Raw genomic sequence first — 27,824 nt, 5'->3', positions numbered from 1 at the left:
TAAATACTGTTTCATAAACAAATTTTCAGGCTTGGCAAATTTATTGTTTTATTGATCCATCCATAGGGAGGGGGTTCTGGCTCCCCTCCCCCTCCCTAAAGCCCTTCCCAAACTTTTACATTCTATCTACTGTCTCCTTGTTAGGTAGATCAGTGAGATGTCAGCAGGCTTACAGGTCACTGAGGATAGTTTTCCCATCCTGATAATTAACTGTTTCCAAAGGCAGAAACTAAAACTGGAGAACTTTGATTACTGGTGCCAAGTGTGGGATCTGAGGGTATCTCTGACCTTGGGTAGAGACATGACGTCCTAAACTATCCAGATACAGGCCCCAGTCTGATTCTGCCCTCGGAAAAATCAATACATAGGAGTTCAAACAGTGTTTTGACAGCTGTGGGTAATTACTAGGAAACACAGGTGTAAGTGTTGTCAAAGTGACTGCAGAGCAGAAGAGAGATGGGAATGAAGCCTACACAGCCTTACTAAAAACTGAATGAACCTGCACCAGGTGGTGGTGTGCCTTTAATCCTGTATTTGGGAGGCAGAGGCCGGCAGATCTCTGTGGCTTCCAGGCCAAACTGGTCTACAAAGCAAGCTCCATGCTACATAGTGAGAGCCTGTCTCAAAAGCAACACAAAACAAAACAACAGCAAAAGTCAACAATCACTATCTGAAAGTATTTAACTGAAAACATTTACATACAGAATTTGAAATAAAACTTAATAGTAGGATTTAGAGTTTTGTTGTTGTGTTTTTTTCAAGACAAGGTTTCTCTGTGTGACCCTGGTTATCCTGGAACTAGCTCTACAGACCATGCTGGCCTTGAACTCAGAGATATGCTTGCTTCTACCAAGTGCCAAGATTAAAGATGTGTGCCACCACCAACTGGCTAATAGGGTTTTTTTTTTTTTTTTCTGTCTATTTTGTTTTTGTTTCTTTAAGGAAACAACTGTCAAAAGGAGTTCTGTGGTATGTCAAACAGTACTTCATCTTTGGAACAATAGTAAGAGGAGTGAATTGAGAAATAGAAGTAGGCACCAGTTCAAGAGAGACTCCAGCTCCCACATTCTCCCACTCTCCTCATAGTGCCCTGGAAGCAACTGGCACAGAGAAAGCCACAGCTCTTCTTCTGGCATGTCTGGAAATCAGGCTTGCTGACTTAACCTAAATGCTTGATGAATGGAGCTGACAGTTACAACCCTCACACAAATGGGGCTAAGGTCAGGTGTATATATAGTTCAGAAAAACACCAAAAAAAAAAAAAAAAAATGTGGCAGTGAGCTGGATATGGTGCATATATGTAATTCCATGACTCCAAAAAAGGAGGTAGAAGGATCAAGAAGGAGTTCCAGGATAGCTTGGGTTATATAATGAGGTATGTGACCAGTGTAGCATATTTAGTATATGTGACTGTTTAAAAAAAAAAAAAAAAAAAAAAAAAAGATTTAGAGAGATGGCTCAAAGAACAATGGCTGTTCTGGTCTTCCTAAGGACCCAGGTTCAAAACCCAGGATCCACACAGCAGTTCATAACCATCTGTAACTTCAGCCCCAGGGAATCCAACACCCTGCAACTTCTACAGGCATCATGCAGATGAAGTAAACAGATATACATGAAGACAAAACACCAATACATATAAAATATTTTTTAAATTAAATTTAAAAAGCTATGGCATTGGAAACAAACTGGCTGTGCTAGGTCTGATTTGGCTACGGATAAACTATAAAACTACCTTAGAACAACTCTTCTTCTTCTTCTTCTTCTTCTTCTTCTTCTTCTTCTTCTTCTTCTTCTTCTTCTTCTTCTTCTTCTTCTTTCTTCTTCTTCTTCTTCTTCTTCTTTCTGCCTGCATACCAGATCTTACTATAGATGGTTATGAGCCACCATGCAGTTGATGAGAATTGAACTCAGGACCTTTGGAAGAACAGCCAGTGCTCTTAACCACTGAGCCATTTCTCCAGCCCCAACTTTTCTTCTTTTGATGAGGAAAAGGAGGCAGTTTTCTACAAGGATGCTGTGATGATTTGAATAAGAATAGCCCCCATCCCTATATCCCAGCACTCCAGGAGGCAGAGGCAGAGGCAGGCGGATCTCTATGAGTTTGAGGCCAGGACGGTCTACAAAGTGAGTGTAGGACAGCCAAAGCTACATAGAGAAACCCTGTCTGAAACAAAACAAAACAAAACAAAACAAAACAAAACAACCAGCTCATATATTTGAATGTTGGTCATCAGGGATGGCACTACTTAAAAAACATTAGAAGGTGTGTCTGTGGGAGGAGGTGTGTCACCAAGGGTAGGCTTTGAGGTTTCAAAAGCTCAAGCCATTCCTGGTGTCTTCCTCTTCCTGCTGCCTACAGATTCAGATATAGACCTCTCAGCTACTTCTGCATCATCATGTCTGCCTGTGTGCTGCCATGTTCTCCACTATGCTGCGAATGAACTTTGAATGCTTTCTTCTTCAAGAGTTGCATGGTTAGGCTGTCTCTTCACAGCATTAGAATACTGCCTAAGACAGCTGCCATACCTACTCTGCATGGCTGTTTCCTTCTTTTGCTTGAAGCAGAGTAGCTGTGATGACTTGCATCAGATCTTCAAGAGCTGAGGCTTATGAACATTCCCTCTTCTAAGCAAGAAGAAGGTCTGGGGTGCCTGAGATCCTCATGAGGCCCCTCCCTTCCAGAGATTCCCACACCACTGAGTAAAAAGTTAAACAATTATATGGCTTTGGTATCAGGATAATCGCTTCCTAAAAAAATTTTGGCAATATATCTAACTTTGAAATCAAGGCCTACTCCATGAAATGGAGCCCATACCTGATATTGCTAAAATGACTAAGAGAGACTACATAGGTCATAGGCCTAGGGGGGGAAAAAACTATTATTCTACTAAGCGGACATAAAAAATGACTCCTAGTGAGACTCCGGTGTACCCAAAGTCAGTGTATCACTCAGTCCTCATCTGAGAAGCTTTTCCTTGCAGTAGATGGGAATTACACAGAGACCTACAATTACACAGTGTGCAGAGAGTGAGAGGCTTTGGAGTGCTCATTCTTGAATGGGATATCCTCATCCAAGTGTCCCCTTCAAGGATTAGGAATCTATGTAGAAGTAGAGGCACAAAGATAATAGGAGCCAGAGGTGGTGGATGCTGTTAAGAATGCAGCATTTTCCTGACGCAGCAGAGCAAATGCACATGTGAATACACAGTGACTATACAAGTCAAGCAAGATAAAAGTTCAAGCATGGAGAAGGAAGTGGCACAAAGTCCTACTCCTAACCAAGAAACTTTTGCAAATAAACCTGCTGGGAGAGGGAGAAATAAGTTTTCTTCAAAGGAGTGACACCCTCAAGGGCAGGCCTTGAACTCACAGAGATGGGTGGACAAAGAATTGAATGTTGGGGAAACACACAAGACAGACACAGAGAAAGTGACAACTTTGTTGAAGCAAATGAACAGCTTCCTTGACCTGGGAGTAGGGTTCAGCTCTGACAGTCTGCTAACCACAGTCTAGGTTGGGTATTTTCTAGAACCCCTAGGTCCTCTCTTTTCTACTATTGGTCCTGTTTAGATACCTACCCCCTTCTCAGTGCATCTTTTTGCACTATCTTTTCAGAACAAGAATCCACCATCAAAGAGCGATTAGTCGTGGTTTTCCTGTCTCTCTATGTCCCCCTGACTCTCCCTCAGGGTCAGCTCGGAAAGAGAGCACTTGATTAGCAACTGCGAGCCCACCTATAAGTCTCTACTAACCCTCTCCCAGTGTGTAAGGAAGTGTTCTTGGCCACGGCTGAGAATAGTCATGGATACAGACATAATATTTATAAGGAAGTTTGACTACACATCTATCAAGAAAAACATGAATAGTAAATCCTCCCCAAACCTTTACCTCCCCAGGAGCAGGATCTTGACTAGGCCTCAGTAACAGGCATTTATTCCCTCCTTGGAAGCAGGCCTCAATCCAATCAGAAATCAGTTGGCCACCACCAAAGCAGTCATGTTGATGTTGTATGTGGGTACAGGAATAGGTTCATTTATTCTGCTAATGAGAGAATTAAAAGGCAGAAAAGAAGTGTTACTGGAAATCTTGAGGAGCCCCTCTATAGGCCTTGTGTGACACTGAGTAAATCATGGTTCCCTCTTGAAGGTTTCAGTCTCAATAATAAAAGAATTTAAGGCTGAACACAAGGGCTGGAGAGAGCACTTACTATTCTTGCAGAGGTCCTGAGTTCACTTCCCAGCACTCACATGGCAGCTCACACCATCTTAACTCTAGTTTTATGAAATTGGGAATACCTGTGTTCGGTGTGCATATGCTTAAAATTGCAATGTCTCCTTTATAAATTATTCCATCAATCAGGATGACATAATCTTTATTACTTCTGATCTAGTTTGAAGCCTATTTTGTCAGATATTAGAATAATGGTTATGTGGCGGCTTGAATGAGATGTCTCCCATATTAATGGACATTTGAATGTGTGCCCCACTTGGCAGTGTCTTTTGGGGAGGCTTAAGTGGTAGGAGCTTGATAGCAGGCTTTGAGATCTTAAAGACTTACACTATTCCTTGTAGTAACATTTTTAAAAAAATCTGGAATTTTGATTTCTTAAAAGCCTACAGAACTAGGAGCTTGAGAGATAACTGAGTGGTTAAGAGCACTGTCTGCTCTTCCAAAGGATCCAGGTTCAAGTCCCAGAACCATACACAAGCACACACATACAAGCAGTCAGAACATCAAAGTACATAATAAATAATTTAAAAATTTTAAAAAGAAAGTTTTATCTTTTTTTCAAACAGTTATTGTAAGAATATGCTTTCATGTTAATCCTAGGTGTAGGGATGTGGGGCTGCCTTGGATTAACTGCAGCAGCTGACCATGATTTGCCTTGCGCTCAAGACAATTTCAAAGTCAGATCATGTGTTCAGAAAAGAAAGTATCTGTCATAGCTAAAGACATAGACTCCTTTTCTTCCCTTTTTTCATTAATTTATTCATTTGTTCATTTTACATACCAATCACAACCCTATTCCCTCCTCTCCTTCCAGTCTCATCCTCCCACCCAGTTTCCCTATATCCCCTTCTTCCCCCTAAAATCTCCCACACCCAATATAAACCCACCCTGGCACACCGCATCAAGTCAAATCAGGACTACGTGCCTCTTCTTTCACTGAAGCAAAAAAAAAAAAAAAAAAAAAGGCAACTCTGCTATGGAAACAAGATCCAGAGGGAAGCAACAGAGCCCAAGTCAGAGATAGCCCCTGCTCTACTTTTTAGGGGACCCACTTGAGAATCAAGTAGCCCATCAGCTTCATGTGTAGAAGGCCTACATCCAGTCCATGAATTTTTTTTTTTTTTTGGTTGGCTCAGTCTCTGTGAGGCCCCATGACCCCAGGTTAGTTGGCAATGTAGGTCTTCTTGTGGTATCCTTGACCCCTTCAGCTCCCTCAATCATTCCCCTAACTCTTCCACAAGACTCCCTGAGTTCCGCTTAATGTTTGGCTGTGGTAGACCCTTTTTCAGACCCTTTTCACTGACTTGTGTTTAAAAAAATATGTTGCACATTTTTTTCTATATCTCAAAAGATGGATTAAATAATCATCTGTAAAAGGGTTTTCCCCAAAGTCTTAATCATTGAAAGTACTTAGATGTTCACACACGACAAATAGTGCTTTGTTTGCAAAATTATTAATAAGTAGATGTACTCTTTAAAAGATAAACTGCCTTGGGAGAGATTCCTCATTATTCCAAAATCCAATTAAATATTTAATAAAATACAAAAATCTTAAATATAGTTTTAAGGCTTAGAGATGGAAGCAGACAGTAAAGAGATAGATCTTACCAAGGTACTAATTAAAAGTCCTTAAAAGGAGAAGTCCCCAAAGAAGAAATAAAAGCCCATATAAGGATCCAAATATTCCAAATAACCTCAGCCCTTGACATTTATTTCATGGTTGCAGGAGTGAAGGTGAACCCTAATTCATAGCTTAGCAGTAGGTTCCTGAAGAGTCACTTCATCATGATCTGAGTTGAGGAGTACTGTCCTGAGACACCACTAGTGCAGAACAGAGAATAGAAAGGGGCAGGGCTGTCCACTGTCCTTGCCCTCCTCAATACTTTACTGCTATAATCAGGAAAAACTTTATTTAAGTACCTAGGCCCTAGGACAAGAATCAACAAAATGCATGTAGTGTGGGTCCAAGCCACATCTTTGACTTTGTCCTTCCAGAATGAGGAAAACAGTGTGCAGGTCTTCTTTTGGCTCCTCAGGGCAGTCCATCTAGCTCTGCTAAGAACCCTGTTCCTGCCTTAGAGCCAGCACTACAGCTCAGAGTCTCCATCTGAAGAGCTCAGCCCTTCAGTCTACTTCATGATCCATTTGCAACTGAACAGCCCGTATGAGCAATCCACACTGATTACAGCTGTACATGGAACTCTAGGCTAGACTCTCCAGTGTGGGAGCTAGTCCTGAAGCAGGCTTCGAGAGATCAGCATCCTCATTACTTCATTGCTACCTGCAAGAGGAACAATGTGGGATTCAGTAGGAACACGGTAGTCATGGATTTAAACGACAACTGCGACTTCTTTTGTAATTATAGTAAAATGACAGTGTAAAAAACAGTATTTACATTTGTTGTTGTTTGGCTTGAGACAGGGTCTAATGTAGCCCACACTGGCCTTGAACTCAATATACAGATGAGGATGACCTTGAACTCCTGATCTTCCTGCCCCACCAGCATTCAGATTACAGGTGTGCATCACCACACCCAGCAATATTTATCTCTAAATTTTTAAAAAAATTACATGTATTTATTGTGTGAGTGCACGTGTGTGTACTGTATGAATGTGCCTATGCCACTGTGTGCATGTGAAGGTCGGAGGACAACTCGCTCCTTCTACCATGTAGGTCCTGGGGATCAAATTCAGGCCTTCTGGCTTGGTAGTGGCTGGCTGTACCTGTGGTCATCTTCCTGGCTCAGGGGGATAATAATTACATTTTAAAGACCCCTCCTGATGACAAAAATGATTGTATTAAATTAAGATGTAGAAGAAAATTAGTGTAACCCTAATTTTTAAAATTTAATTAAACTTGTAAAAGAATAGGAAAAAGTCTGAGGAATTTAACAAACATATATAACATATATTTATACACATCCTGGTTGTAGAAAGATGAATGATATTTTACTTTTTGCATATTTTATAGATTTTCTTTTTTTATTTTATAGATTTTCAATAATAGATATTTCTTTGGGGACAAAAAACTTAACTATAGAATAAAATATCTGCCCCAAAGGAAGGAACTGATTGCTTATTTTATTTTTAATAGTGGCCTTCTATGCAAACAAAAACAAAGTAAAGCCCTTGAGAAACAGACAATCTCAAAGAAAGCCAAATCCAAACTTCCTTGTAAAATGGTGACATTTCCCACTCAAAAAACTCTGGGATATTTGGTTTCAGTATAAGGGGCTGAGCTAAATAAAGGTTCAATCAAGTTCAAGTTTGGATAGAAAGCAGCTCTCTAGGATTATGACTCAGACATAGGACAACAGAACTCAAACTTTCCAAATCAGTGACCACAGCCTTCAGCTGACCCAGTGAAGCAGAAACACTGAGGGTGGGGCTCAATAACCCACTTGAAAAAGTCCTCCAGACAATTATGATACCCACTCAGGCATGACATGGATCCTTTGAAGATAGGGAACATACCCTTACAGTCTTTGTGACCCCAATAAAATACCTCTACATTGTTTCACCAAGAAGCACACAGAGAAGCTCTGTCCCACGCTTCCCCAGTACTGTGACAGACCTGGCTGCCTACGCTATTGGGAACAGAAGCTGTGTCCCTTTCAGACTTATCGACTGATTCCTGGGTATAAGCCATACTGTGCCTAACTCACACAGTTGCCTAAAAGAATATCTGTAGTTAAAGGAGAAAGCCACATGCCAACAAATTTACTAAATATTGTAGCAATACTGACAGATAACATTTAGACAATGTGGCTGTTAAACTGCTGTTTGGAAGTCTAAGATCCTTGAAGACCAAGTCCTTTATAACATAGAAAACAGTCACCAGTGTGCTTTCCAACAAGATTTCTCATATACTAGCTTTGTTTGAGTCTTCTTTGAAATCTACAAAAAGGAGTGGAGAGGTCTGATGCCTTCCTCCCTCGTGAGGATGAAGCACTTTCTAATGTGGCAGCAGACCACTTTCAAAGCAGGGCTGAGGAAAGAAAGAATGGAGATAAAGACAGAGGACCTGGCAGGATCTCAGAGGTACTAAGATAGTCTTGGAAAAGTATATATCTTCTAACTGCTCCAAACGGAAGAGAATGACCTCTGTCAAGTTTTACCTTCCAGGATTTGGTGGACCCTGGAGTCCCGCATATACTGTTGAACAGCATAATCCTTCAGGTAGCCATATCCCCCATGCATCTGCAAAGCCTGGTTGCAGATCTGCTGGGAAACAGGGAGGAGACAGGTGTCTTTGGTCCCAGGAAGACTGTGGAGTACTTAGCTTCCATCCCCACTCCAAACCTCAGCCTACTCTAAATGAATGAAAGAACAGGGCCCAGAGAGAAGCTCCAGATTCTAAATGGTCAGGCAGAAAGGCAATCCTCCTACTGAAGCAGTCAATGCCTGCCAGCCAGACAATGCACAAGCATCTGCTTTTCTCCTTCATGCTGTCTTGTATGCAAAGCTGCCTACAACCCCCCTTACTGACTGATTACAGGACATTCAGGTGCCACCTAGTGACAAGGCAGTCTCAGTGTGGAAACAGCTCTGTGCTTGATAAAGTCCACATGCTAATTAGTGCTACATTTGGGTAGCATCATTGGGCTGTTTTAGACCTCTAGAACACACCTGAAAGACAGCCTTACTGATGCATTTAATAGAATGAAAAAGGCTACAAAAGCAGCAGGGAGAGCTCCCATGCAGACCTTCCATAAATTCATCTGTATCCTTAAGCCCCAAAGTGATGCCTCCAGAGGCCAGGGTTCTATAGATGACTCATCTCCCAAAATCCCTAAACCTAGCAGAAGCTTCCTGTCTACCACAGAAGGGAAGAAGACTCCTCACTTACATTAAAGCATTCCTCTGTAGCAAAGAGCTTGGCCATAGAACACAGGACCACTGCATCCTCCCGCTCCTCCTGCAAAGCCACTGCTGCAGTGCGGATCATCAGCCGGGAGGCAACCAGCTTGGTGGCCATGTCTGCCAACTGGAACTGCAGGTACTACAGCCACAGGTGAGAACGGAACCAAAAAAACAAAACAAAACAAAACCAAAGACACATAGGTTTCAACAGATCATCTAGGATGATCTGGAATCATTGAAAAGATATCTTAAGCTGACAAGCTGGCTCAGTAGGTAGAGGCCCATACATACACATACAGACCTGATGCCTTTTTTTACCCCCAGATAATCCCATAGGTGGCAGGAGAGAACCAACTTCTGAAAGTTATCTACTGACCTCCACATAGACAGAGACACCCACACCCACATGCTCTCACACACACATACTCATACAAGCAAAAGCATCTCAAATTAGGTGCCTTTTCTAAGTACTACCTTGGTATTACTGTCTCCTGAAAAAAAAAAAAAGCATTGGTACATGCAAAATATACATTAAGATGGTGGCATATTCTTCATGTCCCATCATGCCCATCACATGTCCATAACCCCCTGGCCCAACCCCTTCAAGAATGTGGGCCCTACGGAAGGTGTAAACAGAATACAAATGTAGACCCCAGGTGCCTACCTGGCATCTGGCTAGAGGTGCTCCAAACTGCTTCCGGACCTTGAGGTGCTCTTGGGTAAGGATAATTGAAGCATGAGCAGCCCCCAGAGAACAGGATGCTACAGAGGAACAGTCAGGACCTCAGCTGAGCCTGAACGACAGTTGCTAGCCTCAGCCCTTGCTTTCCTTCCCCAATTCCTTTCTGGCCTCACCAACGTTGATCCTCCCGCCGTTCAGTCCTTTCATGGCGATGAGAAAGCCCTGCCCCTCGCTCCCAATCCTATTGGCCACTGGGACAGCACAGTCTTCAAAGATCACTGCTCGAGTTGGCTGCGAATTCCACCCCACCTGGCAAAAATTAGGATCTTGGTGGCTGCCCAACGATTCCCAAAGCAAGGCGGCCTTCGCTGTGGACACAAGCTTGTAAAGTATGGGTTCCAGAAACCTTGCACTTAGACCCATAAGAACATAAAGCAGAAGAACAACGATCAGATGTAAAGGTTTGTCAGTACTTATAGAGCAGTGTTGTTTATTTTTCACCATGGTTTTACTCTGTAGTCCAGGCAGACCTGCAGTGTGCTCTTCCTGCCTCAGGCCCCTAAGCGCCAGGATTGCAGCCAGGTTACACAGTGGAACATATCACACAGATCTACTTTGCGAACTCTTATCTACGAATACTTCTTGCTTCTTGTAGGGGCAGGACCAGATCTGTCTTCATTTTCAATGTCTCTGTGAGTACATCTTCTATGAGAGATTATTTGGAAAAATTTACTTTTCAAGGCCTTGTGAACAATAACCACACTTTTCCTTTCAAAGGTCTAGTGTCCCTAAAAGGTGCTATAATTAGACAAGATACATGACATGCACTGTACTGAAAGGCCCTGCTCCAACATTTAGTTGCAGTGAGACCCGGTAATGTGATATCAACTCACCGGAACCAACTACGCTCTGTTTTTTCCTGACTTGTCATTCTAAGATCTTGCAAAAGTGGTTTGAAATCAGCCATTGAATTAGCAAATGCCACAAATATGAGTTTTGTTTCGATTCCCCAAGAAAATTTGCTTTCTAGAACATCACTGGATATGTTAAACATAAGCCCAGTGAGACTTCAAACACTTGAAATGTAGCTTCTGTCATAGCACCTGGTTATAATTTCCATCTTTGGACAAATCACTTGACTTCTTCTTTACCTTTTTTTTCTTACATAGAAGTACAATCGCTGAGCTGAGCATGGTGGTGCACTCCTGTCATCCCAGCACTTGGGGAAGTGGAGCCAGGTGAATCTCTGAGAGTTTGAGGCCAGCCTGGTCTACAAAATGAGTCCAGATCAGCCAGGGCTACACAGAGAAACTCTGTCTCAGAGGGAAAAAAAAAAAGTACAAGAGCTGGACTAGAAAGTTAGTAGAATCTCTTAGCAAAGTCTCACTCTGATGTTTTATATATAAATACTTATAGAGGCCTCACTATTTCATCCCCATTGCTCCTTATCAAGGTATTCAGAAACTCAAAGGAGCTTTAGGCTCAGCAAGATAGCCCATGAAAATCATGAACTACATACAATACTTGAGCTCTCTACCTAGAAAACACTACCTAAAAAACACTGCTTTTACATAATTTCCTAACATCAAAACTTCTAGCCATGCATGGTGGTGCATGCTTGCAAGCCTAGCACTTCGGACTCAGTGGCAGGAGGATCAGGAGTTCAAGGTGATCTTTCATTATATAGCAAGTTTGTGGTCAGTCTGGGCTAATGAGACTCAGTCTGAGAAAACCAAAACCAAATAAACTGGAACTGAATTTGTTCTTTTTAAAGCTCCTGTAGTCTCTGTAGACTGTAGACTGAAACTTCCCATTATTGTCCCGTGTGATGGATAACTTCAAACCAAATACAGACATCTAAAAGCAAGAATGTATCTAAAAATTTTGACCATGTCTAATCATGGGCTGGAGAGATGGCTCAGTGGTTAAGAGCACTGTTTGCTCTTCCAAAAGACCCGGGTTCAATTCCCAGCACCCACATGGCAGCTCACAACTCTCTGTAATGCCAATTCCAAGGGATTTGACACCTTCACACTAGTACACATAAAATAAAATTAAATACATTTTTAAAAAAATGTAGTCATGCTGGGCAGTGGTGACACATGCCTTTAATCCCAGCACTCAGGGCAGATAGGGCTACACAGAGAAACCCTATCTTGAAAAATCAAAAAGTCTAATCATTAAAGAAACAAACTACAAACAACTACTACCTTCTCTCACCTGTAAAATCTTAATTGTAAAAAGTATGTATCTTCATGGCTCAGTGGGTAAAAATACCTGCCACGTAAGTGAGCCTCAGTTTACATCCCTGGAACCCAAGTAAAAAGCCAGGTATTATTGCACACACATCCGTAACTGGTGTGTGTGTGTGTATGTGTGTAAATGGAGGCATGAAAACAGATTCTCATAGCTCACTGACCAAAATACATGTGCATTAGATTTAGTAAGAAATCCTGTCCAAAAAAAAAAGAGGAGAGTGACAGAACACTTTGAATGAGATTGGCCCCACAGGCTCATGTATTTGAATCTTGGTCAGCAGTTGGCAGAACTCTATGAGAAAGAGTAGAAGGTGTGCCTTGTTGGAGGAGTTGTGCCACTGGGGATTGGTCCTGAGGTTGTAAAAGCCCATGTCATTCCTAGTTAGCTCTCTCTTTGCTTCCTGCCTGTGGACCAGGATGTAAGTTCATGATTGTCATGGACTCCAATCCCTCTGGAACTGTGACCCACAAATTAAATTCTTTATTGTATAAGTTGTCTGGGTCACGGTGACTCCTCACAGCAATAGAAAAGCATTAAGACAACACCCAAAGCTAATCTCAGGCTCCATGTGCTCCTATGAAAGGATGAACACATGCCCACAGGCATACAATCTACTTTCTTCCCTATATGGATAAGATTCTTCTAATGCCCTAGGAAAGCTGTAGTGGGCTGCAGGAGGGGGCAAATGATCCCCTCTCCCTTCTGGAAGACCTATATGCCTAGACAACTACTTGTATAGCTCATTATTCTCACTTCCAGACCTCCATGATAAAACTCATTCTTCCACATAAAGCCTCTTAATAACTAAATCCAGGAAAAGTAAATAATTATTCTCCTATAAAGTCAATACAAGTAAGAGGTTAAAAACTGTCAATAATGCTTGGCTTGGTGGCACACATCTGTAATCCCAGCAGTCGGGGAGGTAGAGGCAGGCGATCTCTGTGAGTTCAAGCCCAGCCTGGTCTTACAAAGTGAGTCCAGGAGAGCCAAGGTTATACAGAGAAACCCTGTCTCAAAAAACCAAAACCAAAACCAAAAACCTCTCAATAATATTGTTAAATAGGCTAACTGAAAGACTCAGCACCTTTCTTGCAACGCTACCCACATACCATTTTTTTTTCTTCTGCAATTAGGCAAATATTTTTTGTTGTTATTATAACTATGCATGGGTGTTTGTGTGTGACATGCTGCCCGGCAGGCTTAGTACTTGTAACCTTACTGCCCAGTGTTCGGAATGCTGGAATCGCATGTGTGCACCAGCATGCCCAGCTGTAGAAATTTTATACAGATAAAGTTGTATGTATTTTTAAGTCCAAATAGGGCTAGGAATGACTAAGGATTCTGTATCTTCCCAGGAGATAGCATACAGCTTTGAACACTGTAGGCATCTAACAAATGACTGTTATGCTACAAAAGAGAGGAGGTACCAAACCTATAGGCCCTTGACAACTGTTAAGGGCCAGAAAGCATCATGACGAAAAATGTGGAAACCCTCGGGAAATATAGGAGGTATTTAGGAGTTATTTCACACCTGACTTATCCCCAAAAGCCCTAATCTAAGGACAACTGTATTTCTGTTTTCATCACCTGTCTTTAAAAAAACCTCAATGGGTCCTGACTATATCAGCAACTACATTATTGCATTTCCTGTTCACCACCTGCATATAGGGTTTCTTGTTTTTGTTTTTTTTATAATAAGATTTTATATATTTTATGTATATGACTGCTCTATCTGCATGTATACCTGCATGCCAGAAGAAGGCATCAGATCACATTATAGATATATGTGGTTGCTGGGAATTAAACTAAGGACCTCTGGAAGAGCAGCCAGTGCTTTTAAACGCTGAGTCATCTCTCCAGCTCTATGTAGGGTTTCTTAATCCTAGAAGAATCTTATTTTTCAAAGTACTTATAGAAACACTGACCTTAGATGGTTGAAATACCTACAGCCCTCCCTGCCAATGAGTTTTGTTTTATTTTATTTTTGTTAGAAAAGAAAAGTATCTTATATGCCTTTATTCCTGAGACTTCTGACAAACATCAGATCTTTGTATGTTTCTGGGATAACAAAGTATGGTAAAAGCTGGCTAAAAGCTATAGGAGAAAAATTGGGGCGATGGCTCAATTGGTAAGGCGCTTGCCATGCATGCACGAAGATCCAAGTTCAATCCTTAGCACCCACATAAAAAGCCAGGTGTAGTTGGGAAGGTGGTGATAGCATGATCCCTCGGACTTGCTTATCAGTCAGTCTCACTGAACAGGCAAGTTCCAGGTTCATTAGGAAATGCTGTCTGGTCAGTCATCATGGCAGAGGGTATCTGTAAGTTTGAAACTAGCCTTGCCTACATAGTGAGACTAGCCAGGGCTACCTAGTAAGACCCTGCTTCAAAAACAATAACAATTAAATTAAAATAACTGAATTAAACTAAAGGAGATCCTGACCGAAAATAAGGTGAAGAACAATTGAGGAAGACATCCAACATCAACTCCTCACAAACACATGCATATAAACACAGGCCTACAAAGAGAAAAAGAAATACAGAAAAAAAGAGAGAGAATTTAAATAGCTTATGAAACCAGCCAGCAAATTTGTCTCTTTCCCTGGAGCCTGTTTCTTTGACAATGACTTCATTGCTCTATACCCACTCGTAGACCTATTCCATGAAATAGGGCAGGAGTTGGTCTAACAGATGGCAGAGACTTATAACTTGAATTGTTTACAGTTGAGTAATTGACTCACCTTCTTCTCCTTCTTGCCAAAGCTGAGGCCAGGGGTTCCCTTCTCAACAACTATGCAGGAGATACCCTTGGGGCCTGATCCTCCAGTTCGGCACATTACCACATAGATGTCTGACTCACCACCCCCACTGATGAAGGCCTGTGGGTAGAGAGGCGATGTGTGAGGTTCATGGAATGCATGATTTCTAAACCTGACAACTGGGGAAATGACTGGGAGACTCCCAACAATATAACAAAGGCATAACAATGCAGAGGATGGGGTAAAAGGTACATGGCTCCCACAGTGCCTATAGAATCAGGGATTTAGTTGAGGAGAATAAAAACGAGGGCAGACACCTTGCCCAACCAGAGGCCATGCCTGCCAGAAGATCATTTAGGCTACTTCCTCCACTCTTTCGGTGCACCCCACTCTGATACGATCTCCAATGTCCCTGCACTCCTCATCACCATATTCCAGCCCCCAACTAATGTGGCGAACTCCCTGCTGGACCTGCGGTCACACCATCACCAGGATTCCAGGCAGGCCACCAGAAGACCTCCTGCACTCTCTTGGTGGCCCCACCCTCAACACTATCCCCAGCTCTCTCTGCTCTCTATTTGATTCCCTACTGAATGAGAATGACTACTGAGTCAGGACAGAAATAAAAAAGAATGAAAGACTTCCTAGAACTCAATGAAAATGAAGACACAAATACCCAAACTTGTGGGACACATTGAAGGCAGTGCTGAGAGGAAAGTTGATAGCACTAAGTGCCTTCAGGAAGAAATCGGAGAGATCTCATGCTAGCAACTTAACAGCTCACCTGAAAGCCCAAGAACAAAAAGAAGCAAGGACACCAAAGAGGGGTAGATGGCAGGAAATAATCAAACCAAAGGCTGAAATCAATAAAATAGAAACAATACAAAGAATCAATGAAACAAACTGTTGGTGCTTTGAGGAAATCAACTAGACCAAGCCTTATCTAAACTAACTAAAAGTCAGAGAGGGAAAATCCAAATTAACAAAATCAGAAATGACAGGGAGACATAACAATAGACTCCAAGAAAATCTAGAGAATCATTAAGTTATACTTTAAAAGCTTGTTTCCCACAAAATGGAAAAATCTAAAAGAAATGGATACTTTTCTTGATAGATACCACTTACCAAAGTTAAATCAAGATCAGATAAACAGTTAAAATAGAACTATCACCTTAAGAAAACAGAAACAGATTAAATGTCTTTCAACCAGAAAAAAACAAAAAACAAAAATACCAGGGTCAGAGGGTTTCAGCACAGAATTTTACCAAACTTTCAAAGAAGAGCTAATACCAACACTCCTCAAATTATTCCATAGAACAGAAACAGAATGAACATTGCTAAAATCATTTGATGAGGCCACAGTCACTCTGATACCCAAACCACACAAAGATTCAACAAAGAAAGAGAATTAAAAGACCAATTTCCATTATGAACACAGATGCAAAAATACTCAACAAAATACTCACAAACTGAATTCAAGCACACATCAAAAAGATCATTCACTGTCACTGTGATCAAAAAGGATTCATTCCAGAGATGTAGGGATGGTTCAACATACAAAAATCAGTAAATGTAATCCACCATAAAAATAAAATGGAAGAAAAAAAAGGAAAATATGATAATCTAATTAGATGCCAAAAAAGCCTTTGACAAAATCTGACATCCTTTCATGATAAAACTCTTGGAAAGATCAGGAATATAAGACACATACCTAAACATAATAAAGGCAACTTACAAGCACTCCTGATAGCCAACAAAATTAAATGGAGAGAAACTCAAAGCAACTCCACTAAAATCAGGAACAAGACAAGGTGGTCCACTCTCTCTATTCCTATTCAATATAGTAAGTACTTCAAGTTCTAGCTAGAGAAGTAAGGTAACAAAAAGAGATCAAGGGGGTACAAATTTGGAAGGAAGAAATCAGAGTATTCTTATTTGCAGATGATCTGATTGAAGAGACTCTGGTGAGCTCACATGGCAAGCATGGCTCTGGCAAACCCTGAACTTGCCCCCCATTCCCTCTGCCTTGCTAAAAACTGTTAGATTACATTCCTAATGCTAGCCACCAAGGTCTATTACCTTATTTGGCCATTTCTTCCTCCTGAGGATGACTACTAAGATCAGCTACCAAAGTATTGAAATTGATCAATCAAAAACCCCCTTTGGTTCCCCTAATTAATTAACACGCCCAATTAAAGTGAAGACCTCATCCTAACACCAGGGTTCCCCTTGTACCTTTCTTTATAAACCACCATTTTCCTATGTGCCACATCTGTCTCCTCTCTATCCAGAGGCAGTCTTTTGTCATCTAGGACAAATACCACTCCCCCCTTACCTTTGGTCCCTTTGCCTCTATCCTCTACCTCCTGTTTTTGTCTCTTATTCTCTGCTTTCTGTCCCTCTGAAGCAAATGAATCTCCTTTGTGTTGAGAACTTGGTCTTGGGTGTCCTGAGCTGATACTTTTCATAACACTGATAGTATACCTAAGTGACACTAAAAGTTCTACCAGGGAACTCCTACAGCTGATAAAAAGAAGTGGCTAGAAACAAGATTAACTCAAAACAACAACAACAAAAAATCAGCAGCCCTTCTATGTACAAATGACAAGTGAACTGAGGAAAAAAAAAAAAATCAGGGAAAAAAGACCCTCCACAATAGCCAGAAACAATATAAAATATCTTGGGGTAACTCTAACCAAGCAAGTGAAAAAGACTTGTATGACAAAAACTTCAAGTCTCTAAACTAACAAAACAAGAAGATATAAGAAGATGGAAAGATCTCCCATGCTCATTGATCAATAGAATTAACCCTACTGTAAGACCTGGGGTCTCACAGCTCAGGAGTTTAAGATCGCGCCCTTCTCAGAAACTCCCCCAGACCAAGACTCGTTGCAAAAGCAAGAGGTTTATTAACCATTGCGCAATGGGGTCACCCCTGCTGGTCAGCAAAGAGTGGCACCGGGAGACAAAGGCCTTTAGGTTTTTAAAAGAAAAATTGTGGGAAATTTGAAGTTGTAGTTTTGGCAATTTAGGATTGGATGAGGAAGTTATAAAGTAAAATAATTGGTTAGTCTTAGGTGCTCAAGCTTGGCCAGTCCTGCCAAGTGTGGATGCAGCTGCAATTGAAGGTGGGGGTGGTTAGCTCATCCTTGAAGATTAGGGGCTACAGACTTTTGGCTGGAGGTCAAAAGCTACTCAGAAGAAGTCTAGGTTTGTTGCTAAGAAATGCTATCTCAAAGACAGGAGTTTTTCTTTTTGCTGAGTGAAGGTCATTGCTTGCTTGCCTTTTTTTCTATCTGTCCTCATAGATAGGGTCACATTTTTCCATTCTCTGGAAAGGTACTAAGAGGCTTTAGCTTAACCTGAACCTAAAACTCAAAACTATAGGCTTTAGAAGACATACAGGTTACAAAGTTAGTCTAACCCTTTCACTACTATCTTACCAAAAGCAGTCTACAGATTCAACACAATCCCCATCAAAATTCCAGTTTTGATGCTTTATTTTACTTCATTGTCCTTTACTTGAAAGGCCAATACTCAACTTCATATGAAACAACAACAACAAAACATGACTGCTAACACAATCTTGAATAATAAAAGAACTTCTAGAGGTATCACTATCCATGATTTCAAGCTGCACTACAGAGCTATAATAATAACAACCAAATGGTTTGGGTATAAAAAACAGGCAGGTTGATCAACAGAAACAAACTGAAGACCCGAGCATAAATCCACATCCAATGCATTCCTGATTTTTTATAAAGAAGCCAAAAATAAACAATGAAAAGGAAAAAGCATCTTCAACAAATATTGGTCTAACTGGATATCTGCATGTAGAAGAATGAAAACAGATCCATATTTATCACCTGCACAAAACTCAAGTCTATGTGGATCAAAGACCTTAATATAAAAGCCATGTACATTGAGCCTAATAAAGAGAAATAGGGACTAGCCTTAAAAACACTGGCACAGGAGACAACATCCTAAACAGAACACAAATATCACAGGCACTAAGACCAACAATTAATAAATGGGAACTCACAAAACTGAAAAGCCTTTATAAGGCAAAGGATACCATAAATCAGACCAAACAGCAGCCTAGAGAATGAGAAAAGATTTTCACTAATTCCACATGCAACAGAGGGCTAATATCCAAAGTAACCTGATTCCTAGCAACCACATGGTGGCTCACAACCATGTACAATGGGATCTGGTGAACTCTCTGTCATGCAAACATATATGCAAATAGAATACTCATATAAATAAATAAATCTTTTTTTAAAGGTGGATTTAAAAAAAGAACTCAAGAAAATAGATACCAACAAACCAAATTACCCAACTAAAAAATGGGGTACAGAGCTAAACAGAATTCTCAATAGAGAAATCTCAAATGGCTGAGAAACACTTAAAATAACATTTAGTATCCTTAGCCATCAGGGAAATGCAAATCAAAACGACTTTGAGATTCTACCTTACACCTATAAGAATGGCTAAGATCAATAACGTAAGTGACAGCTCATGTTGGTGAGGATGTAGAGCAAGGGGAACACTCCTCCATTGCTGGTGGGAGTGCAAACTTGTACAACCACTACGGAAATTAATATGGCAGTTCCTCAGAAAATTTCGAATTAGTCTACCTCAAGACCCAGCTATACCACTCTTGGGCATATACCCCAAAGACCCTCTAACATGGACACTTGCTAGACTATGTTCATAGTGGCTTTATCCATAATAGCCAGAAACTGGAAACAACCTAGATGTCCCTCAACTGGATAATGGGTAAAGAAAATGTGGTACATTTATACATTGGAATATTACTCAGCTGTTAAAAAAATGACATCATGAATTTGCAGACAGATGGATGGAACTAGGGAAAAAAAATCAAGCTGAGTGAAGTGGCCCAGACCCAGAAAAATAAACATGGTATGTACTCACTTATAAGTAGATAGTAACTGTAAAGAAAAAGGATAATCATGCTTCAATCCACAGATCCAGAAGAGCCAAGTAACAAGAAGAGATCAAGGGGGACGAAAGGCTCTCCCTGGGAAGGGGAAATACAAAAATTTTGTGTGTAGCCTGGGGGTGGGTAGAGTTGGGAAATAGGGGAGCTTTTGGAGGATGATGTAGAAACCTAGTGCAGTAGAAACTCCCTGGAGTCTATAAGGATGGCCCTAGTGAGTATTCCTAGTAATGAAAAATAAGGAGCCTGAACTGTCCTTCTGTAACCAGGTAAGACTTCCAAGTCATAACACTTTTGACCTACAATCTGTCCTGTTTGTAAGACGTGCTGGGGTAATGGTGGAGCAGAACTTGTGGGAGTGACAACGAATGACTGCTCTAACTTCAGGCCCATACCATGCCATGAGAGGGAGCCCATGCCTGACACTGTCTGGATGGCCAGGATAGCCAGAGACCTAGGACAGGACCAAGCATGACTGACAATAAATAAATAAACAAAGTGATCCCTAATGATATTCTGCCGGAAAAGGCTTCCTTTGGCAGTTGGTGGGAGCAGATACAGAGACCCACAGCCAGACCTTAGGCAGAGCTTGGAAAGCCCCTTGGAAGAGAGGGAGGAAGGATTGTAGGAGCCAGAGGGGTTGAGGACCCCAGGAGAACTAAGCAAAGCTCATAGGGGCTCACACAGACTAAAGTGGCAATCACAGAGCCTGCGTGGTTCTACACTAGGTCGTCTGTAAATATGTTATGGTTGTTTAGCTTGGGGTTTTTGTGGGATTCCTAACAGTGGGAGTGGGGGTATCTCTCTGACTCTTTTGCCTTCTCTTGGGACCCTTTCCTCATACTGGGTTACCTCATTCAGGGTTTGTGCCTAGTTTTTTGCATCTTGTTAAGATGTGTTCAGTTGATATCCTGGGAGGTCTGCTCTTTTCTGAAGGGAAAAGGAGGAACACAGGATCTAGGAGAGAGAGGAGATGGTGGGGTTTGGGGAAAGGACAGGATGGGACTGGGAAGAATAGATGGACAGGAGGATATAGTCGAGATGTACTGTATGAGAGAATAAATAAAAGAATATAAACAAGATAAAAATTTATACAATTAGACTCAATCATAAAAGACCAGCACTGAGATCCTCTTACCAATGTAAACTCTTATATAAAAATATTAACTCATAGACTCAAGGAACCAAGGGCTGTCAGGAGGCATACGGGAACTGCCTCCAATTGCTCTGGGAACACATGCTCTTACCTTGGAACCATTGAGGATATAATGATCTCCTTGTCGTTTAGCTGAGGTCAGAAGAGATGCAGCATCACTCCCACTTCCTGAGGCAAGGGTCAAAAGAGACCAAACGGAAGTTCATCAGTGAAGCCAAAGGAGCCCAGCACAATTCCACATCTGAGGAGGTTTTCCTTAGAAAGTCCATCATGCACTACTTTAAACTCCACACAGTCATGGAATTCTTCAAACTGGGTAAACACTGCTTGCACCAAGTTGCCCACTGTCTCTCTCACAAACCAGCTAACAGTGGTCTGCAGGCAGGAGGAATTATGACCTAAAGGCCCTGGGACCTGGGAAAAGTACCGTAAATATTCCGCAGTCAGACTGCTTTGTAAACCATTTTATGTGCCAGGCTGTTCAGTAAGCACAAAGGTCTCACTTCTCTCCTTTCTAGGTCTCACTTGCAAGGAGGACAAACGCACCTGGTTCAGTGAGGCAGTAGGAGGCAAACTTCTCCATGGTACAGAGCGGCGGGCAAAATTTGTGCCTCTGTTCCTCATTTCCAAAGCTATCAATCATCCAGGCACACATGCTGATAGGTACACCAAGAAGAAAAGCCATTGACAGAAATAAAAATAGAGAAGAAACAATGGGTAACAAGGCAGAATAAAAACAGAAGAGAGTGAAAATGGAGAAGAGACAAATGAGATGACTTAGCTTGAAAGGAAGGGACTGGTTTACAAACATTCCTGGAATACTTATCCCCGAAGCCCAGGTGTTTCTCAGATTATACGAGTCAAAAAAAAATCAGAGATTTTTTCCTATTACTTTCTCAAATTTTCTCAGCTGTAGACTGAGGAAAAATAGAGAAATCTGCTGGTACCAAAACTGGAAATTTGGGAAAAGGTAGGTAGAAACAATTCTCTACATATTATCATCGAAGACAACAGAACCAAATCCAGCAGGCGGCAGCAGACCTACTGTGTACAACAGTTTAGTTTCTCAAGCACTATCAACCCACCATGATTCATCTTTTTCTCCCAGATCTGAAGTTTCCCTACCAGCCCATGTGTGCACAACCCTTCACCGTGCTTTTGTGTGGATGCTCACTTGTGGATGCTTATATAGGCAGTGGTGCTGGTGCAGCCTGTGGCCAAGGCTTCAAAGATGATGGAAGTATCAAGGCGAGACAGTCCAGACCCACCCACATCTGTTCGTACGTAGACCCCCCCAAAACCCAGCTGTGCTGCCTTCCGCATCACATCCACAGGGAACAGCTCCTACACAGAAAAGAGAGCAAGGTGGTCAAAGACCAGTTTAGAAACAGAGTTCCTTTAGAGGGGACAATGAAGGTATGAGGATGTCTGCACCTGGGAGAATTCTCTTAGCTTCAAAGGCTCTTGTTATTTTATAGTGTTATCAGTTAACATATGCTCTCCAAATTTTTTTTCTATAGAACTGCTTTCATTTTAAGTATATCTAAATCTTTGTTCAATTAAAAAAGAAAAGGGGCATCTACATGACATCTGGGATGACTTCTATGAAAGGAGTCATCTATTGTCCTAGTCAGAGTTACTACTGCTAAGATGAAATACAATGACCAAAAGCAAGTTAGGGAGGAAAGGGTTTATTTCACTCATGCTTCCATGTACCCATTCACCATCAAAAGCAGTGACAGTAGGAATTCAAGAGGCCAGGAACCTGGAGGCAGGAGTTGCTGCAGAGCCCATGGAGGAATACTGCTTACTGGTTTTCTCAGTTTGCTTTCTTGTAGAACCTAGGATGGCCAGTCCAGAGGTGGCCCCACCCACAATGGGCTAGGCCCTCCCACATCAGTGACTAATTATGGAAGCATTTTCTCATTGGAGGCTCCCTCTTCTCTGATGATTCCAGTTTGTGTCAAGTTGACATAAAGCTATCCAGCACATCTACCACCAGTCTTTCACACATGCAGTAAAAGGTAATGAGTGGAGAACAGACACTGAGAAGTTCTGACTAAAGGACAGAAAAGTAAGTCATTATGTGCAACATCTGTTGGAACACTAGCCACAAGAAGACTCCTACCTTCTGATCCCACTCTGCCATATTGGGAGCCATTTCCCGAACAGCAAAGTCAAAGGCCACTTTCTGAAATCCTTTCTGTTCCTCATTTAGTCCCAAGGAAGCTGTGAACAAAACCAGACATATTGAATTCTAGGATGAAAATGAGAGAAGAGTTTCACTAACAAGGAGTGCCTCAGAGCAATCTCCTACATAACATGCCATATATTATGTGTTTCTTTGTGTTTGTTTTTGAGATACAGGCTCATGCTCTAGTCCAGGCTGGCCTCAAACTCGTGATTATCCTGCCTCTGCTATTCCAGTGCCAGGATCATCATCAGTTTCCCCGGGAAAGGAAAAGAAAGCATAGTTCTAGCACTTAGCCATACTATCCTAAGATAAAACAAGGCAACTCCCAGAAATCTCTTCCTTGGTCCCTTAGTAAGACAAAGTCATAGCCTAAATAGATAGTGGCATCAGGGAACACAATGGGGAAGAAGCAGGATGCAAAAAGAATCAAAGTGGGAAGAACAAGATGCATAAAGATACTAACTTATCAAATACCATCACTATTCCTTTTAAAACCATGTGATTTTATTTATTATCTATTTATTCTCTCCGTGTGTGAGTGTGTGTGTACATGCATGTGAAAGTCAGAGGACAACTTTAGGGAGTAGGTTCTAAGGATTAAACTCAGGTCATCAGGCTCAGTCCCATTACCTGCACTAAGTAATCTTGCTGGCCTACCATTCTTCCTTTAATTCCAAGTAGGTCAGCAGGCTTTTCAAAATGAAAGGTTAAGGACACAATCCAAACCAAAGCATTGCCTAGTTGAAGTCCCTGTTCAAGCTCCGCAACACAAAGCAAACAAAAAAATACAGAAATTTAAAAAAAAAGTTGCCCTCAAATGACATGTTTTCTGATGGGCTTTCCTAGCTTTTCTGCATAAATTCCTTAAAAATTTCCCATCCCATTTCTGTATATTTGGCAGCAGCCACTGTTTCCACCAACACGTTCCCTTTAAAACATCAATTGAGAAATCAATCTGTATACATAGGCTTAACCTGTGGATAACAACGATTTAAAAAAACAAAACACCTTTCTTGAGTTGAAACAGAACACAACAGAGAAGTTGTGTTCTTAGACAGTTTTGTTTTAACCACTAGTGATATAACTTTGGGTAACTGCTTCATTACTTGGAATGAGATAAATTAGGAGAATGAACTGGCAAAGTGATGATGACAGACAAATAGGATAGATGGATGAAAAATTCTTCTAGAAACTCATAAAGCTTACAAAGACTATATATACTTTCAGCAGAGGAAATAGTAGGAGACACTACTTACCTAACCAATGTAAGTAATCTAGTGCTCTACCAGTAAAACGGAATTTTTACAAAGACCATATTCAGTAAGGAAGGTAGGATTGAACTGAAAAACAGGACTATCTATCAACTAGCTAATCAGGAAAACCTGGAGTGTTTTCCACTTTCTAAGATGAAGCAGATTTCCACAGAGACAGGGTAGACACTGAAAGCAAAGAATGCAAGTGAAACTCTTGTGAAAAGCAATGATCTTTTAAGACTTGAAAAGGCAGAACGGATTCCAGAAGCCAGGGCACTGCAGCAGAACCAGCAACCTGTTAGGACTGAACAAGCCTACACTGTTCACATTCATTTCTCTTTCACTGTGAGAACCACAGCTTTAGGTGTGCTGGTGCAAACTATAAGAAGGAAAGATTGCATGCCTACACTTAGAGGCCCTAGTAAAAAGCAGAGTACAATGATGGCTATGAAAGAGAGGAGGCAGGTATGAAGATACTCTGCCGTTATGTGATAAGGTACGGTCTTCAATGCTAAAACTTTGGTCACTCTAATGTTAATGGGTACTGAAGAAAAACTCTGAGGAGGAGATGGGGCATATCTGAGGTGGTATAGATATAGACTTAAAGGAAAAGTACGAGTCATTCACCTCAATAATTTACATTTTGTGCCTGCTAGCTATGCACAGCTCTTCCCATAGCACAGTTGTGTTGGTGGCTAAGTCTGTTCCTCTGGGGAAGATCTGGGCATCACTCTTAGTAAAAGCCCAGCATGATGGTACACACCTTCAATCCCCAAATGCAGGAGGCAAAGGTGGGTGCCTCTCTTGAGTCTGAGGCCAGTGCGTCCTACACAGAGAGTTCCAGGATATTCATGGTTACACAGTAAACCCTGTCTCAAAAGGGGAGTAGGAGAGGAAAAGCTGTGAAGATCCTAGAAAAGGCTTCCCCAAGAGACCTACACCAGAAACCTGAGGGTATCACTCTTAGGAATACGGCGTGGGACAACAGATTCATGGTTTTCTTGCTGGAGGAAGTGTCAGGCCATGTTCCCATGCTTACTTGTACAAGTGCTGTTACAGATCATAGATTAATGCTCATCTGCAAAAGAACTGGGAGACTATAAAGTGAGTGCAGGACAACCAAGGCTACACAGTGAAACCATGTCTTGAAAAAAAAAAAAAAAAAAAAAAAAAAAAAAAAAAAATAGAGAAGTTTTTATTATTAGCAAAAGGTAAAGTGCCCCAAACACTTATTTCATTTGCATCTTCAAATGAAATAAAGTTAACCAGAGAAACAATGGTCCTGAGAATCCAGGTATTCCAGGAGTGCCTGACAGCTATGACAAACCAAGCTGTTGAGCTCTGGCTCAGAAATGATTAATGAAGGCTTGGAGTAATGGTGCAAGCCTAATTCCAGCTCTTGGGAGACAGAGGCAGGAGGATCTGTGTGAGTTTTAGGCCGGCTTGGTCTACATAGTAAGTTCCAGGTCACTTATGGAGAGACCCTGTCTAAAAAAATAATAAGCCGGGAGCTGTGGCACATGCCTGTAATCCTAGCACTCAGGGGACAGAGACAGGCAGTTCTCTGTGACTTTGAGGCTTGCGTGGTCTAAAAAGCGAGTCCAGGACAGCAAAGGCTACACAGAGAAACCCTGTCTCAAAAAAATCCAGATAATAATGATGATGATGGTAATAATAATAAAATAATTATTTCAGTAAGTCAGCAACTTCTCTAAACTTACTGTTACAGCCCATTGTAAACTGAGGCTACATTAACCAAAAAGGAAAAAAGAAAAAGTAGACGGCAAGTTAAATAGTAAATTGAAGCCAGCATAAAGTCATGTTTGTAATCCCAGCTTTAGATAGGTTGCAGAAGATCATGAATTCAAGGTCAGACTGAACTGCACGGCAAATTCAAGAACAGCCTAGTCTATATAGTAACAGCCTAACTCAAAAAAACAACAGCAAAAGTAAATTATATTGTATCTAAATAAAAACACCCCAATTCCCAGAAAACAACAAAAACTTAAGGGATTACAGGCATATACCATGGCAGGTCTGGCAGGTTTAGTTAGTGTGAGGATGGAATCCAGGGCTTCATGGATGAAAATGCTAGGCAAGGACTCAAACTGACTGAGCTAGGTGGCCAGTTCTAATACCTTCATTTAAAACAATGAAAAAGGGCTGGCTGGTGGTGCCACATGCCTTTAACCCCATTACTGCAGAGACAGAAGCAGGCAGCCAGCCTGATCTATAGAACTAGTTCCAGAATTGCCTAGGCTACACAAAGAAACCCTGTCTCAAGTATCTTAGTTGCCCAAGACTCAACCACCATCTACTGTACATCTGTACATTTGGTACATTTTGTACATTTGGTCTTGGGACACACTCTTTACTAGCTTTGCTATCAAACCGGGTTACTTGTTTACTCAGTTCTAGTTGCGTAAGCAGGGCAGTGCCTCTTAAAATCGTCTTTCTTTGGTCTTCTACATAAAACAGTCTTCTATGCCTAAGTGTACTTTATAAATCTATTCTCAATTGCCAAGGTCTTACCGCCATAAACAATGGATACTTATTTTAAGTAAACAAAGAATTTTTTAAAAATTGTTTCATTAGAAAAAGTGGTTTTATTCTAAGTGATTGACACACCTCACAAACTGTCTTGGTCTGTGTGGGTGGCAAACACTCCCTGTTACATTCAAAATTCTGCCAGGTTCTTAAACAATCAGTTTGTAATCTCTGGTAGGGTTTATCAATTGCGGTTATCGTTCCTCTCCTGCAGCAGTTTCTACAGTCAGAGTATCTTTTAATTATAAGTTATGAAACCTGTATTTGTGAGCGGAACACCTGATATAAACTGGAGCTTTTCATCTATCTCGACCAGCCCCCATTTCTTAGTTTTCGCTGTCTTGGGACTCTATTGCTCCTTCACCTCTATAAAGCATAGGCCGGAGCTGGGGAAGGGGAGCGAGCACTACACTGGACTGGACCGACGGAGCTGGCCGTGAACAGATCCTGGGTTAAGGGAGGAAGTTAGTGGGACAGGACTGATTGGGGAGAGAGAAGCGGGTCCGGGAAAGGTAGATTATGAGGACAAAGTGAGTCGGTTAAGAGACCCTAGGCCTGGACCGAGGAGGTCGGTGGATGTGTCAGAATGAGGCCAGAGCCAGCAAAGCTGTTGAAAACTCGGACCCACACAGATGCCCATCAAAGTCCCGCTCTCCCCTCGCCCAGACAAGTCTTACGGTCGATGCAGAAAGTGACGCTCCGGTGGTCGGTCCGAGTCAGGAACCGGAGAGCGGGGCGCAGACACCCAAGCCGCCGCGAGCTGTATCGCAACATTACCACAGACACTCCCAGTCTCAGACCCCAGGCCATCTGGCCCGGCTCTTAACTTGTAGTTCGCAAACCGTGGCACTCTGGGAGTTGTAGTCAATCAAGCCCTTAAAGTTCAAGCTCTAGAAGGACTACTAGCGTTCTCGGACTACAGT

The 27,824-nt window shown here is 41.6% G+C and overlaps 1 protein-coding gene across 1 annotated transcript; it reads right to left on the bottom strand.

The window, feature by feature from the left end:
- Positions 1 to 5,920: 5,920 nt before the first annotated feature.
- Acad8 (acyl-CoA dehydrogenase family member 8) lies at positions 5,921 to 27,710 on the bottom strand. Its single transcript, XM_055601397.1, has 11 exons — positions 27,579 to 27,710; positions 23,036 to 23,136; positions 22,082 to 22,251; positions 21,454 to 21,563; positions 20,999 to 21,075; positions 14,774 to 14,911; positions 9,948 to 10,083; positions 9,757 to 9,854; positions 9,079 to 9,231; positions 8,348 to 8,450; positions 5,921 to 6,511 (listed from the first exon to the last, which is right to left on the bottom strand). The coding sequence occupies exons 1-11, from the start codon at positions 27,673 to 27,675 to the stop codon at positions 6,459 to 6,461; spliced, it is 1,236 nt and encodes a 411-aa protein (XP_055457372.1). The 5' UTR covers positions 27,676 to 27,710; the 3' UTR covers positions 5,921 to 6,458.
- Between the last annotated feature and the right edge of the window lie 114 nt (positions 27,711 to 27,824).

This window comes from Psammomys obesus, unplaced genomic scaffold (assembly GCF_907164565.1).
Source record: "Psammomys obesus unplaced genomic scaffold, mPsaObe1.curated_primary_1811, whole genome shotgun sequence".
NCBI classification, from domain to species: Eukaryota; Metazoa; Chordata; class Mammalia; order Rodentia; family Muridae; genus Psammomys; species Psammomys obesus.
This window is presented reverse-complemented; position numbering and strand designations above follow the sequence as displayed.